At 44.6% G+C, this 16,414-nt stretch overlaps 1 protein-coding gene and 1 non-coding gene across 2 annotated transcripts in view; one reads left to right on the forward strand and one right to left on the reverse strand.

The window, feature by feature from the left end:
* Baiap2l1 (BAR/IMD domain containing adaptor protein 2 like 1) overlaps window positions 1–16,414 on the forward strand; it is an 88,098-nt gene that overhangs the window by 14,783 nt on the left and 56,901 nt on the right. The window contains exons 2-3 of the mRNA XM_076840337.1: window positions 8,722–8,797; window positions 13,969–14,055. Of these exons, the coding sequence (XP_076696452.1) occupies window positions 8,722–8,797; window positions 13,969–14,055 (163 nt within the window). The remainder of the gene's footprint in view (window positions 1–8,721; window positions 8,798–13,968; window positions 14,056–16,414) is intronic.
* Trnal-caa (transfer RNA leucine (anticodon CAA)) lies at window positions 12,304–12,378 on the reverse strand. Its single transcript has one exon. It is a non-coding gene; the product is annotated as a tRNA-Leu (tRNA).

Genomic DNA, 16,414 nt, shown 5'->3' on the forward strand with positions numbered 1-16,414 from the left:
TGAGGTTAAAATATTCACCCAGGAGGAGGAATGAAAGCATAAGAAGGATCTAAAGGAAAAGGGGACACTGGAGAAACGCAGCTCCTCCCTGAACTTGTGCTCTACTTCATAAAAGCAGTGCCCTCTCTGTTTCACAATCCTTCAGGAGGAACCATGGAGGCCCCGGGCTAAGCGCAAAGGTCAAAGCTGCCTGGGTCTGCCTCTGCCTCTTGCTGCCCCTAGGACCTTCAGCAAGGTTTAAACATCTCAGCTATAAAACAAGGATAACAACCATGATGATAAGGTCAGATGCGAAGCTCCATGGAAAATATTGGGCATGTAGCCAGACACAGACCCAAAAATTAAACAAGCAAATGCTCTCAACTGAATAAAACAGATAACACCAATTTTCTTTCTAGAGAAGGGTGCCATAAATCCTAGATGGTTTGTAGTTGTGATCTCTCTTATCCCGATAATGACACTTTGAGGTGGGAAAACGATTCCATTTATTTTCAAGTTGCAAATGGAAGTACCTAGAGAAATCTGTGTAAACAGGGATGTTTATTCATCTGAAGGTTGACTAATATTTAGAGCTTTTCTTTTGAAATATTAATTATAATTCGTTCAGTATGTGCTAAGTGTCAAGAGCTATGAAGAGCACATAACAAGTGCCCCGCAGGGCCGCGGTGTGGCTCAGTGCTAGCTCAAGGTTTGCCTAGAATGCACAAGGCCCTGGGTTTGATGCCCGTAAGTTCACTGTAGTGTTCAGTTTTCACATTCAGTCTTCATATCCCTTATAAGGTGAAAATCGCCCTTATTCCCATTTTATAGAAGAAGAGACTAAGGCTCAGAGAGGTGGTGATGTGATCTGCCCAAGAATTCAAGGCACAACCCCTCGCCCCCCAGTCTTGTTGCTGCTCTCAGGTCCTGTCACATAAGGTATACGTAGTGCAAACTGAAGGTGATTTAATAAATGGGGAGGGGAGGCAAAACACTACCTCACGGACAGAAAGCGTTTCTGTGTTTGTGTTTGCATGAGTATTTCTGATCTAGCTTTATACTTCACAACTATACAAAACATCTCAGTTGTCTGATTTTCCTCTAAGCAGCTGTGCTTGGCATCCATGTGGGTATGAACTGTGACTCCTGTGGCCTTCTGCTAGCCCTCAAGCAGCTGCCTCTTTGCCGGAGTTGCTTACTGATACTCTCCCTCAGGCAGAGCGGGTCAACCCAGTGCCAGGGAGGTTAGCAACAACTGCCAGCAACTTCCAAAAAGGAAGCAGGATTTTCTTCAAATAAAACCCACCTGGTACCCCCAGATAGGGGGCTGGGGACACAGCTCAGTTGGTAGAGCACTTGCCTTCCATGCACAAGGCCCCAAGTTTAATCCCCAGCACCATAAAAATCAAAAAAGAAGTACCCCCAGGTAGCCCTTGTCACATTCCTGCCATGTAACACTAGAACGTGCCTTGATTCATATGAGCAATTATGATTAATTCGCATGAGAGCATGTAGAATAAAATAATATATGAAATTTCAAAGATACATACTCAGCCAAGTTGTAGAACTCCAAATATTTAAAGATTCACAAATCAGTTAACAATGAAATCCATTATTCTGTGTAATCGTACTGATAAAAAAGGAAAAAGATTCACGAATCACTTTTAAAGCTCATCCAATGTAGATATCATTCCCCTTCCCCCACCTTGTGGCACTGGGGATTGAACCCAAAGGCACTTTACCTCTGAGCTACATCGCCAGCCATTTTTATTTTTGGAGACAGAGTCTCACACTGAAATGATGAGGCTGGCCTCCAACTTGCAATTCTCCCACCTCAGCCTCCCAAATTGCTGGGATTTCAGGCATGTACCACTATGGCTGGTTTATTACTTACATTTTTAACTAAGAAAAACAGGGTGCTGAGGGCTGGGGTTTTGGCTCAGCGGGAGAGCGCTCACCTAGCATGTGCGAGACCCTGGGTTCGATGCTCAGCACCACATTAAAAAAATAAACAAAAAGTTAAAGGTATTGACAACTATAAATAAAAAATAGATATTGAAAAAAAAAGAAAAAGAAAAGCAAGATGCTGAAATATCAAATAATTTGTTCTTAGTCATGTAGAAAACTGGTGGATAATGGGAGAAAACTAGAAAATAAACTAATGCTTAGAAATTTAAAGTCTTCTTAGTTTCACTGTCTGGCTAATCATAATTTAATGATTTTATACTTTCTTAAATGCAAATTAATTATACCCAGTTAATTTGTGTATAGTTCTGTATTGGTAAAGGTAATTTTTTTTCATTTTATTTATTTATTTTTTTGGTACCAGGGATTGACCTCAGGGCACATCCCCAGCCCTATTTTGTATTTTATTTAGAGACACAAATTAGTTAACAATGAAATCCATTATTCTGTGTAATCGTACTGATAAAAAAGAAAAAAGATTCACAAATCACTTTTAAAGCTCATCCAATGTAGATATCATTCCCCTTCCCCCACCTTGTGGCACTGGGGATTGAACCCAAAGGCACTTTACCTCTGAGCTACATCACCAGCCACTGAGTTGCTGGTCTCACTGAGTTGCTCAGCGCCTCACTTTTGCTGAGGCTAGCTTGGAACTCTCCATCGTCCTATCACAGCCTCCCAAGCTACTGGGATTCCAGGTGTGCCATCAGGCCAGCTGGCAAAGGTGATTTTTCAAAAATGAAAAAATCTGAAAACTAAAGTTGTTAAGGCCATGATAAGAGTGCATGATTTGTTATGAAATTATGATTAGTAACTACAAGGGCCTATAATAAACAGACCAACTAGAAATCTGGTGAAAAGTGCCTACAGGTTCCCAGGGACCTGCTCTTCAATATTTTATTTAGAATAGCTGACAACTGGGCTGGGGACATAGCTCAGTTGTTACAGGGCTTGCCTTGCATGCGTAAGGCCCTGGGTTCAATCCTCAGCACCACCGACAAAAAGAATAGCTGACAACTAGTTCTCCAGTGCTGCTCTGCATCTGCACTAGAACTAGCCCCTCTTCACTTGAGACTGGCACAACTAGAACTGGAACATCGACAGTCCACTAGCCTAGAATTTACTTTATAACCGTAGCTATGCCTACTCTATGAATGGAAATGAAACATTCTGATTGAAACCTGGTTGCCAAATTCTCCTATCAGGTAGTAACCAGAGGTGCATATTAAGTGTTCATTACTTCTTTGTAACAAAAGAGTGCTTCTTGGCCCATTTGTATCCTTTTTGTTCACTTTATTTTAGACTTGGGGTCTTAAGCCTTTTATCCTCAGGCCAAATTTAAACTGGACTTTGTGGGTATTGCTGATGACTCTAGTTGCAGATCAAGTCTTAGCGGGCTTGGCCATAGCACTGGCCTTTGACCCAGCGATTGCCCTCCCTCAAACCAGGGACCCATAAGCTCACAATGTGTCCGCTGCCACTGTGATGTCTGTAGATTTTGGAATACAAAGGCAGCACTTCTTATTTGTTCCTCATTGTAGAAATCACATGGACATCAGCTAAAATAACTAGATCAATGGCCAAAAGCCAGTGTAGAAATATATTTTCCACTCTTTAAAGGAACGAAAACTTCTGGGGGACATTTCCTAAATAACAAAGTCTTGTGCTGAACACATTGGACTTTTCAAGCTGAAAAACCCTCATGTTGTTTCCTCCAAAGCTGGTTGTGATCTTGAGCCTTGAACTTTGCTTCTCAGTGGAACCATTTGGACAGTGATTTGTGTTTGGTGTGCGTTGTTCTTGGTGTTTGAAGGTGACAGTTATATGTGAACATTTCAAAAATTATATCAAGAAACCAAAGTATGCTTTCCCCTTATTGGGTAAGGAGCATGCTTAAGAAAACAGACCTGGGTTTCTGTGTGACCTCTTCCACGCAGTAGGACGGTGCTAACTTAGCATTGGTTTCCTCTTTATGGCCTAGACGCGGCCTTCTAAGAATATTACAAGAATTTTAAGCCAGATTTCCTAAAGATAATTTTATCTTTTAATTAGAAAGTGAACATTTCCTGGCTGGGACTATAGCTCAGTGGTAGAGCCCTATCTAGCACGCAGAGGCCCTGGGTTCAATCCCCATTACCATTAGAAAAAAAAAAAAAGTGACCATTTTTTAAAAAATATTTATTTTTTAGTTGTAGTTGGACACAATATCTTTATTTCACTTATTTATTTTTATGTGGTGCTGAGGATCGAACCCAGGGTCCCACCTGTGCAAGGCGAGTGCTCTACTGCCGAGCCACAACCCCAGCCCCATAAAGTGACCATTTTTTAATGAAATTATTAATTTTTAAAATTATTGAGCTCACCTTGATTGCTGATAGGAATGTAAAATGGTGCGGCCACCCCGGGAGCAAGCCTGGCAGTTTCTTATAAAGTTAAACATATACCTAGCCCATGACGCAACTGCTGAACTCCTGGGTATTTGTCCTGGAGATACGAAAGCTTGTGTTCATACAAAAACCCGCCCATGATGGCTCATATCAGCTTTATTTGGAATAGCTAGTGACTGAAAATAACTCAGATGTTTTCCAACAGTAAATTGATACGCAAACTAAGATTCACCCGTACCGTGGAATACTAGTAAGTAAAAAAGAAGGGAATAAACTGTTAATATGCCAATACATGGAATGTGTCTGAAGGACATTATGCTGAGTGAAAAGGCCATTCTCAGTGGGTCACAAACTGTAGGATGCCATTCATTCAAGGTCTTCCCAATGACCAGGTTAGAGATGGAGCTCGAGGACGCGTGGGGAGGGTGACTAGGAAGGGACACACAAAGGAGTCTTTGTGTTGATGGACAGTCCTGTATAATTGAGGTGATGGCTGTACCAATCCATACAGGTGATAAAATTTCATAGAAATAATGAAACCCCCCACACACACCAAAAAAAGGTGAGATGAGAACTGGAAAAATCCAAAGGAGGTCTATAGTGGGGCTACTGGTGTCACCAGGATGTCCTTTCCCTGGGTTCCCTGCAGCCATAGAAGACATCATTGAAGATGCTGGAGGAAGCATGCCTGGGAATCGGCCATCCCACTCCTTGTGAGTCAGAAACTATTTTAAAATTATAACTTTATTTCAAAATAAAAAGAGAACTGATAGGAGATCACAGAAAAAGCAGCTGTGGCGACAGGCGTCCAGTACTGAGGCTCTGCCGTCCTGCAGGAGGCGGGGGTCACTTGGCCTGGGCCTCCGGACTGCTGTGGTACCTGGGCCCAGGACAGCTGCCCGCCCAGTAACACAGGACAAGTGGGCTTCCCGGGAGACGGGGAAGAGGCGGGGAAGAGGCGCCTTGTGTTTTTTGTTTCCTCCTCTTGCACACGTTAACGGTGGTAAAGGATTTTTTTTTATTTAAATGTAAATCTGAAGTGCAAAGGGACCTGAAAAGGAAACATCCGGTGCGGGGCGGGAGTCCTGTAGGGATTTTGGGGAACAGACGGTGGATGGAGGAGCAGTGGCTGGCTGAGCAGGACCTGCTGCCCTGGGCAGGACTGAGCCACTCCTCCCCAAACCCCAGAAGCTCAGGACCACCCCGCAGATTGGCGGTGGGGGGGGGTCCTGGGATGGGGAGTGGCTGGCTGGCCTCCCAGGTCCCCTTCCTTCCTGCCCCCGCAGCAGTAGCTCCTCTGCCTGACCGACCAGAAAGTTAATCTCAGATCCGGAGCTGAGAGAACTGGTCTGGAAACACCAGGGGTAAGAACAAGGGGCTGGGGTTGAGGCTCAGAGGTAAAGTGCTTGCCGGGCACACGTGAGGCACTGGATTCAATCCTCAGCACCACATAAAAATAAAAAAATAAAGATATGGGCTGGGATGTAGCTCAGTGGCAAAGCGTCTGCCTTGCATTCGCAAAGCCCTGGGTTCGACCCCGACAAAAAAAAATTGGAACAAATCGGCTTAGGATGAGCAGGGTTCTCAGTCAGCCAATCCCCACTTCCCACCCAAGGAGAGGAAACCAGGATCTTCTGTGGAGAAGCCCAGTGGTCCTGGCTGCTGTCTGTGGGCGACCCACGGGCGTGCACAGCTCCCTGCTGATGAGTGAGTGAGGGCTTTACTCACAACATGACTGGCCATGGAGGACCCCCGGAGGAGCTAGAGGACAGTAAACAATGGGGACAGTAAACAATGGGGACAGTAATCAAGGTAATCAAACAATGGGGACGGTGATCAGGAGATGATGTGGGGAACAGACCACTGTTATTCAGATAAGAGAAGAAACCACAGTCCTAAACCAAGATCGGGAGGGTGCTTTATAAAAGGACCAGGCAAGGAACTTTAAAGTACTCTTAGAAGCTTCACATATGACAACATAGCTTAAAAGTACTATAAGAGTTGGAATATATAGTTGAGGATATTCATTAGATGTAGAACATAAAAACAAAGGGGAAAATCAGAGAGAAGATAAAATGATTAGGGAATAAATCCAGGTTGTGTAAAATCCTCATCAGAGTTCCAGAAAGAATAAGACAAATAAGACCAGGAACATTTTCCAGACTTAGAGGATTTGATTTTCCTTATGGCTAACATCCCCAGTGTCCAGTAAAATAAATGGAAAAACACCCACACTGAGGCAGAACAGTATTCGGTTTTACAACATAGGGATAAAGAAGTGGCTTCCAGAAGTAAGCTTTAAGAGGAGGCAAAAGACACAGAGGAAATGACAGATGATTTCTCAGTAGCAAAACTGAATGCTATATACCAAAAGGACTTAAAATCAGCATACTGTAGTGGCGTGGCCACATCAATGTTCATAGCAGCTCAGTTCACAATAGCTAAGTTATTGAACCAACCTAAGTACCCTTCAATAGATGGATAGATAAAGAGAATGTGTGTGTATATATAGATGATGGAATATTACTCAGCCATAAAGAAGAATGAAATTATGGCATTTTCTGGTAAATTATGGAACTGGAGACTATCATGCTAAGTGAAATAAGCCGATCCTGAAAAAAACAGAGGCCAAATAGTCTCTGATATGCATGTGGATGCTAACACACAATAAATGGGGGGGGGGGGAATAGAAGGTCGTTGGATTAGACAAAGAGGAATGAAGGAAAGGGAGGGAGAATAGAAAAGACAGAATGAATCAGACATAACTTTCCTATGTTCATATATGAATACGTGATCGGTGAAACTCCATACCATGTTCAACCACAAGAATGGAAAGTTATACTCCACGTGTGTATAATATGTCAAAATACCCTCAATTGTCATGTATAACTAAAAAGAACACATTAAATTTTTTTTCAAATGCTAAAGACCAGAGCTGAATCTTTAAAATGTAAGGAAAGTTGTTCAGCCTTCTTATTACACTCCAAACAAAAAGATAAAGGTAACTTCAGACACATGGGGACACAAACTTACCTCTCGCACAAAATTTCTTAGGTCAGTTGTAGAGAATGTTCTCCTGGAGAAAGGAGGGGAAGGAGGGTGTGGACCCAGGTAATGAGAGCTCTTAACCCCAGGCAACCAGAGAAGGACACGCAAGGCCGCAGGGGGACAGGCTGAGCAGGAGGACAGGGTCCTTGGAGGGGTTCTGGGGGGAATGGAATGGAAGGTTAACTGACAGTTTTATGTATTTGAGAAACAGTGTTGGTAGTCTTTGCTAGACAGCATGTGGGAGAGCTGAAGATACCTAGAAAACGGAGCATGGCAGGCAGGGGTAAGAATCAACAATTATTGATCTCAGAAATAAGAAAAAGGCTTCACCAAGAAATGTAATCTTGAGTGCATTCTTCAATTGTGACCAGTATTTATAAAGTCATATCAAGCTCTGACTATTGATTCACCAGAACATTGCCATGTGATTATCTAGAAGGACTGAGAGAGGGAGAGTGGAGTGGTGTGGAGAGCTAGGTCCTCGTGGACTGTAGGAAGAAGCCAGTTACTGTCTAAAATTGGGAAACCAAAACGTTCTGGACTCTGGTGACATGCAGGAGAAAAGGTGATTGGCTGGAAGCACTCTGGAGCGAAGGGTGAGGATGGGGAAGGCTGAGGCGAGCTGGTCACTGCTCGGTGACTGTCAGTCTCCTCGCGCTCTCTGTTCCCGGTAGCAATGGAGAACCTTTTACTTCTGCAGGGTGGGAAGAATCCGTCCCCGCTGCATGTCGGGTTGTACACACCTGGGGAGAAGAGGCAGAGAGATTCCCCTGGTCCACATGGGATGGTCAATGCTGTGTAGCTCGTTGTTCCCAGATGGACCAAATACAGTGGCCCTGTCCTCCCTCATGAAGTCCACGTCGCAGGAGTCATGTGCCTGTCTTCAGGCTCTCCTGGAAGGTTCTATTCACGGGGCAGCCCAAACCCTGCCCTTGACTCTGAATGAAGTTCAGGTAGTGGGTTGAGCAGCTGAAGCCCGTCTCTTCACACTAGAGTGACAGCGATTAGCAATCCACTTACACCCAAGAGGGCACCCTCACCTCTGGGCCACAGTCCCGTGGGGCATGGCAGGCTTGTGAATGTCTGCCGCCCGCTTGTTCCGTTTATAGTAGGTTCCAGGCAGCCCTTGCACAGGTGAGAATGGCCAGGGTTACACACGCCTTGCCACCTGCTCCATCAGGTAAGAAATATGGGCTCTTCGTGATTTTTAAGTCCACATGCGTGACTTTGGGGGTGCGACTGGTAAGCATACACAGGTATCCAAGGCCACACAGTGGCAAAATCTGAAGATTGCTTGGTCTGCTGTTTATTAATTTTTTTGCTTTGTTTGTTTGTTTGTCAGAATGTTATGGAACAGTTTAACCCGGGGCTACGAAATTTAATAAACCTAGGAAAAAATTATGAAAAAGCTGTTAATGGTAAGTCTGTTTTTCTACATTGCTCAATGTAAAGCCCATGAAAAAGTTATTCAGTAAATAGTTTACTTATTTTTAAATGCTTAACATTGAATGTTTAAAACAACTTTAAATGGCAAAATTAATTGAATCTACAGAACTGTGCAGTGATAGTGCACGATGACTTTAGTGTGTATGAAATGAGCAAGTTGAACCGGAATGCAGCAACTGCCAGCTCATTTTAACCTTCAAATCGGGCTTGGTTGACATGGCTCAATCTTCTACATCATTGCTCTCAGTGTGTTTTTTCCTTTTTAAACCAAATTCTCCGTGGACTAATAAACATATAAAATGTGTATTTAAAACATTATGCATGTTCATGTCCTGCACACAGGAATTTTTCTGCTTTTTTTAATATCAAAGATTTTCTTGCCTTGAAATGTAGCACTTTTAGAAATAACATGAGAACTAGTAGTTTTAGTCCAAATGGAAAAACGTACAGAGTTTGGACTTAGATTCTCATTTCAAAATAAACAAGCTTCTCATTCATTTAAAAATAAACTTGAGTGTTGACATTTGCCTCTCTGTGAACTAGAGTTGTTCACAAACTCAAAGTTTCATTGAGAAAACTGATATGCCGGTAAGAATGTGTTAAAATTACCTGCTAAAAAATAGATGCTATTATAATTCAAGCATAATCACCTTAATCACCACATTCTGACATGGTCAAGACAATTCTTCCTGTATGGCTGGTGTTACCCACCCATCCCAAATATCCACACTCTGGCTTCACCACCTACCCTGGTTCACCAGGGTCGTCGAGAAACATAAGTAAAAACTTTAGTTTCCAGTGGTTTAAATCTGAAGAAGTCTTCAGATCAAGTTTCAGCCACTTCAGATCAAGTGGCTTTTAACTTACCCCTTCCTTCTCTCTTCCGCCACACCCCACCGTGCTCCCTGTTGATATTTCAAAAATAAACCTGTGGCCTGTGTCCCTGAGCAGAGGCAGCCCAGGAGAGGGGGATGTGCTGGCTGGACTGTGGGTGACAGGGAGCATTGTTGCTGTGGTAGTCATCAGAGAAGGAAACTGCTTCCTTACTTCGTCACCGAGCTTGCTTTGCCTGACACTTTCAGTGTCAGGAAGGGCAGCAGGTCGGGGACCCCCGGCCCCCTGACCCCCCAGCCTCAGTGCCGCCTGCAGGCGCCTTCCCCGCTTCAGAGGGCAAGAGCCCGCCTGGCATTGCCGCCTCTCCCTGGTGGTTGCTTAATCACAGCCCAGAGTCATTGCTGTAGACGTCCTTGTGAAGGAGATCGCTGGGCCCACAGAGGGGTGGTGTTTCTTCCCCTGCCTCTCTGAGGCGGAACTGCAAGGTAGGACAGGGAGCTGCCCACAGCCTGGCGTCCTGCCAGCAAGACTTCTCACTTTAACACCTCCTGGAGAAGATTCTCTAATTCGCAAGCATTCCCAGAGTTTCTGCAGTCCATCTGGCCATAGTTTTGCCAAAGCCACTGAGAAATTTAAATATTTATAAAATTGTTGGTGGGGATTTGGAGTAGAGTTGAGGATGCCGGCCAGATGTGCAGTCAGCCGATTATAAAGTGGAGAACACTGAATGAATAAGAGCCGTGTGGACACCGTGTCCCAGGAGGCTGGTCAGCGGGGGCTGCTGTGGACTGGAGCAGGCAGGAGGCCATGCGGGAGCTGCGCGCTGGCCGACAGATGTTGAACTCCAGCAGGCGCCCGCTGTGTCACTCAGAAAAACAGCATCCAGGCCAAACCCTGGGTCCAGCCGGCCTGGGTGTGGCTGGTGCAGAATAGGTGGAAGGGCTGGCTTGTGTATGCATTTGAATGTATCATAGTCACAGTTGCTGTACAACAAGCCGTCCTCAGACTTGTGGCTTTGGACAGCAGTTTGTGATTTCTTCTGTGAAGGCAGGACAGTTCTCAGACACCTGGAACTCACTTCTGCAGCTGCAATCCACTGAGCCCCAGATCAAGGCTGGGAACTGGGCTAGCTCTCTCCTCACGAGGTCTTTCCCTTCAGTGAGACCACACTGGGTCCTCACACCACAGTGGTGGTGTCCCGAGAGTATAAGCACCAATACCTAGCACCAATCAAGCATCTCTGGTGCTTGCCGATGCCACACTGGTCAAAGCAAGCAAGTCACATGGCCAACCTACCTTCAGTGTGGCTGGGAACCACACAGATGGAATTCTGGGAAGTGTGGTTCATTGAAGGCCATTACAGTAAAGATCTACCCTGATCTCCAGGGAGCATGGGTCTACCATACTGGCCAAGGGAGGCCATTAAAGGCTTTTGAACAGGGCAAGTAACCCAACAAAACTATTTTAAGGAAAACTTAGCTGGTAGAGGTATGTATGTAGTTTATCTAGTTTGATGAAATAGTTTACCAGCCACAAAAGTGGAACAAATATGCCTCATTCCTTAAGCAATAAGTAGTAGAAACACAATAAGAATTGTGTTCCCAAAAGGAGGCAAAATTATTAAAATGTTATTAGTTCTAGATATATTAGTTCTAGATATTAGTTCTAGATACATTTATTATATACATAATTTTATAATATATATAAAATTTTATAATATATATATTTTTTTGCACTGAGGATTGAAACAAGGGGTACTTAACCACCAAACAGCCACATCTCCAGCCCTTCTATATATTTTATCTAGAGACAGGTTGCTGAGGTTGGCTTTGAACTTGTGATCCTTCTGCCTCAGTATCCCGAGCCACTAGGATTACAGGCGTGCACCACTGTGCCCAGCAAGTTATATAATTTTAAAGTTAATTTTATCATAAAAGCAAATATATTTTTGAAGACTAAAAAGATTACATGGCTTTAAATGTAAGTCAACAGTTAATGAAATTTTTGGATTTCACATGGGGATGCAAACCAGAAATTTTGTTTAAATATTGTGCAATCCTGCATGCCGTTCTCCCACTAACTGGCTTTTCAGCTTATCAGTACTTTACAATTTAAAATCTTCATTCTAAAATACATATATTAACTTGACAGTTTACTGGTCATGCACCATGTTTTGAGGTATAGTCACTGTTTTCTCATCCCAGCTAAGACCAGAGAGTCAAAAAGCACCACAGTTTAGGCCTGAGGAAGTGGAGTTGGAGCTGTGTGGCTGTCTCTGACTCACCGCTGACCTTGGGGACCTCCCAGGGTATCTTCACCCCACTCCCCTTCACAAGAGAGGCTGATAACATTCCCATTGACATTATAGGGTAGATTAACCAAGTAATGGCTTGAAAAGTCCTGTAAATGGTAATTACTATTGTTCTTTTTGTAATTATGCTTTAAGTTTATCCCCAGTCATATAAAATAATTGTACAGCAGAACACTGCATTTCCTGAATTTCTATACAGACATAGTGAATGCTGTAACTTAAAATTTTTAAATGTCTACAATAATAGATAAATTTATCATAAAATTGGGTTATTTGTTTTGGCCTTCAGCTGGACCTGATGTAACTCTCCGCCCCCTCCTACCTTGTGTGGGGGGGTGGTGCTGGGGATCGAACCCAGGGCTTTGTGAGTTTGAGGCAAGTGCTCTACCAACTGAGCTACACCCCACCCCACCCCCCGTGGGTGGCTCAGTGGCAGACTCCGTGCCTAGCATGTGTGATGCCCTGGATTCAAATCTCAGCACCGCATACAAATAAATTTTTTAAAAATTCATCAACAACTAATTTAAAAAAATTATATAAAAATTTTTTTTAACAACTTTAACATTTTTACTAGGGCCTTTCCCTGCTATCTTTAGAATAGTTACACAAATATAGATGTTGATACAACTGTGGTCATTGTGTCTTTGATATGCATCTGGTTTTGTTTTCATCAAAAATAGAATATAGCCATCTTTACATATAATACATATATATTTTTAAATCCACTCTTTAAGAACATGCTGGTTATGAAGTAGGCAAAGCAGCTGGGACACCCTCTCGTTGTCCTCTCGGTAAAGGCAGTGACTGGACAGGGGGTCCTTTGGGTTCTAAAATCCTGCCATACCTAAAGCTACAGGGGAAGCCAGTTTCTATGTATGAAACTAATCTTTGGATTAAAGTAAAAGAAATGATTTTCTCCAAAATCACCCTACCTTCAAGCTGGCAAGGCCGGCTTGTCAAGCACCTTCCTTCTTAAGCTGCACTTGCTGTGGCCACTGCCATCGGCAGCCACGTTTCCCCCTCCTCTGTCCTAAAGATTGAACCCAGGAAAGCTGAACCACTGAGCTACCTGCCTAGCCCTGGGTAGAAGTTTTTATTTCAAGACAGGGTCTTATTGAGTTGCCCAGGCTGGTCTCAAACTTGCAATCCTCCTGCTTCAGCCTCCTGAGGAGCTGATACTACAGGTGTGGGCCTCTGGGCCCAGGGAGCAGCTGCCATTTTTTCATCGGTCACTCTCGTCATTAGGGCATTTTATGGATGAACAACCTCATTTCAGAAAGGATATGCAACTTGTCCACAGAAGTCATGGAGTCCTAGTTTAGTCTTCAAAATCAGTTTGAAGGGGGAGATGTTTTTAAAATAATTAGAACCCAGTTCATATGGCAATAAACATTTTTCTGTTTCTGCCAAAAAAGGGAGGAGGAGCATTCTGTTTTGTTGGGTTCTCCCTCCTAAATAATTCTGGGGTTTTTTTGGGGGGGGGCTACTATATTTCAAATTTCATAGGTTTCCCCTAGTAGCAAATATGCTGGCTCTTTGTGATTTCAAATGTCTTTTTTAATAGGAAAAAAAAAAAAAAGTACCATCAAAGGACCAGGTTCTTAGACTCCCCACTCAAGTCCTCCTAACTCATAATGTTGCTGACCCGTAGTGCTGTAGAATAACCATCTGGGAAAAGAGTTTTCGCTGGAGTAGATGTGTTCCCAATCCTGATTGGGTGTCGGGCACATCTGCTCTGGAACTGGTGCCAGGAATGGCCAGGGCCTTCTCTGGACCTCTGGCTCCTGTTGCTGAAGTTTCCTAGGCTGGTCCCAGGTGAGGATCTGATGGGGCTCTGCTGTGGGCAGAGGCCACCAGCACATCCATCAGGCATGAGTCCCGCCTCCAGGCCACATTTGCCATAGCCAGGAGGGACCTGGGATGTTTGAAAGAAAACTTGTATCAGTTCCTCCTTTCCTTGTCTAAGTGACAATTTTGTGTGTTCCCTTTGCTGTCTAGCTATGATCCTCGCAGGAAAAGCCTACTACGATGGAGTGGCCAAGATGGGGGAACTTGCCACCGGGTCTCTGGTGTCCACGGAGCTGGGTGAGTCAACCATCCATTATTCAGAAACCTAACTTGTCATCCTGGGCACCCTGATGAGAAGGTACAGGGTGGCTGCGGGCACTCATGGCCTGTGGCAGCAGAGGCTCAGTGGAGGTCAGGCCAGGCCCAAAGCCCAGCCGAGCAGAGGGGCTTCCCTGCAGCCCGGGAATCCTGGCTCCTGCTCTGGCCTCTCACCGTGGCCCCGAGGTTGGAGCCTGGAGCCTGACCTACATTCTGAGCCGCAGGAGGTGGGCAAGCCGCGGCCTGGCAGGAGTGCTTCCTGAGTCACCGAGGGAAACGGGCTCTGCGTGGCACTCTTGGCTTCCACGGTGGCTCTTGGTGGTGACTTTTCCGGTTCTGCTGGTATGAATCGATCTCCTGTGCAGCAGCAGAGGGCGGCCACACCCTGGGCCGCAGGCGGGGGAGCGGGTTTCTATTTACAGAGTCACTTGGCTGTTGCCATCCCCGCCAAGAAAGGTCCGTTTTTTTATAGCCCTGAACGTCGCCCTCATTTTCAAAACTGTCGAGTGTGTTTTATTGTATGAGGGGTAAGATTTCAGCCTCAGAGTGTTTGGAAACATTCAGAAAACCAGTAGGAAAGGACAGGAAAGAGGGGTCTGTGGGTTTGAAGAAGTGTCTGGAACGTGGGGAGGAAAAGCAGAGGAGTGCAGGGTCCCAAAGTCAGCCCGGCCCAGTCCTGAGGGCCTTCAAGGTGGTTGCGAAACTCTGACCATCAGCGGCCAGGATGGAGAGGGGCCAGCTGGGCGAAGTCCGTCTGGGCTCACGATTTCTGGCGCTTCCTTAAGCTGTAGGTGACAGGTGGGCTGCAGCCAGTGTGATGGGGCCTCATGCAGCTGTGCACGGTGGCTGGACCCTAGCTCGAGCGCTCTGGGGACTGACCTGGGGCTCTGCTCCAACACCCGCAGCTAACAACACACAGATGCAAAACCCAGGACGTTTGGGGGAGTAGGTAGGATGATTGTAAGGTTCCAAACAGGGCAAAATTAATAAGAAATGTCCCATTTGTGTCATCAGGGGGAAAAAAACAAGTGTGACCCTTACATTAAAACATATGGCGCTCTGACTCACTGCCATTCAGGGTGCCTTTTTAATGTTTTATGGGTCCTGCCACTGTTTAAATAAGACTTCGGCTCCACACCTTGCTTTATCCAGCTGTGAATCAACTATTTCCACAGCAACACTGTTGTTATAAACATGGCTTGAAACTCCAGTTTCAGTAAGGAAAATATGTTTCGATGAAGTTTCTTTCATGTGGATGTGTGTCTTATTCGGAGGGAATGGAAATAACTTTGGCTTCAGATTGTTTCAAGATATCCTTTTGCTTATATGCACCGCCTCACAGTTACTAGCTTTCCACTGGTTACAACAGTTCCAGGATAAAATAGCACCTCAGTAGGAGATGATGATTGGGAGGCTGATATTAACTTCTTTTGACTTGCAAGTTTTCATTTTGTTGTGAATGAAATTTTAGACTAAAATACCATCCTGCATCTGTTTAAATTCCCTATATAGAAGAGTAGTGGCAACTAATTTAAAAAAAAAAAAAGTGGCAAAGGTAGACAATATTTTTCTTGTTTTCCAAGAAGATTTTATTGTGTGGTTGGTTATTCCTGCCTTTCAGTGTTGGTGCTCATAGTTTGATTGTAAATCTTATAAACTTTCATTCACTGTGTCTTTTTTTTTTATTTTAATAGTGTTCTTTGTTTTATATACCTTTATTTATTGTTCTCTGGTGTCGAGGATTGAACCCAGTGTCTCACACATGCCAGGCACACGCTCTACCACTGAGCTACAGTCCCAGTCCCTCACTGTGTCTTTTGGGTTGAAGTCCACTAGTAAAGCCAGAGCTGCTGCAGAACCATGGCTGATTTCTAGCTGTGGATATTCCCATTTAGACATCCCAGCTGACATTAGTTCACCCATTGCTCTGTGAATAATTTAGGATCCTTTTGCCTAAAAGTAACAAAGTATACAGCCAATAATGATTTAAGCAACAGCATGCTGCTTGTTCCACATAAGGCCAGGAGTAACAGGTTCCCAGTTAATCTGGGGAACCTAGGTTCCTTATCCTCAGCGTCATGCCCATTTCCTCATTCATGGTACTAAGATGGCTGCCAGTCTGAGCATCACCTCTCTTCCCATGGTCTCCAAAAGCAGGAAAGGGGATTTCTTCTCAGATGTACTCTTTTACAAAGGAGGAAACCTTTGCCCAGAAGCCCCAGCACACAACCCCTCGGGTCCCATAGTCCAGTTTGTTCACACACCGACGCCCAGCTCCCAGAAAGCCTTCCCTGGCATGTTAGCCAAGGAATGCCAGGGAGGAGAGGGCACAGCTGTT

The sequence above is a fragment of the Callospermophilus lateralis genome, chromosome 19, assembly GCF_048772815.1.
Source record: "Callospermophilus lateralis isolate mCalLat2 chromosome 19, mCalLat2.hap1, whole genome shotgun sequence".
Classification (NCBI taxonomy): domain Eukaryota; kingdom Metazoa; phylum Chordata; class Mammalia; order Rodentia; family Sciuridae; genus Callospermophilus; species Callospermophilus lateralis.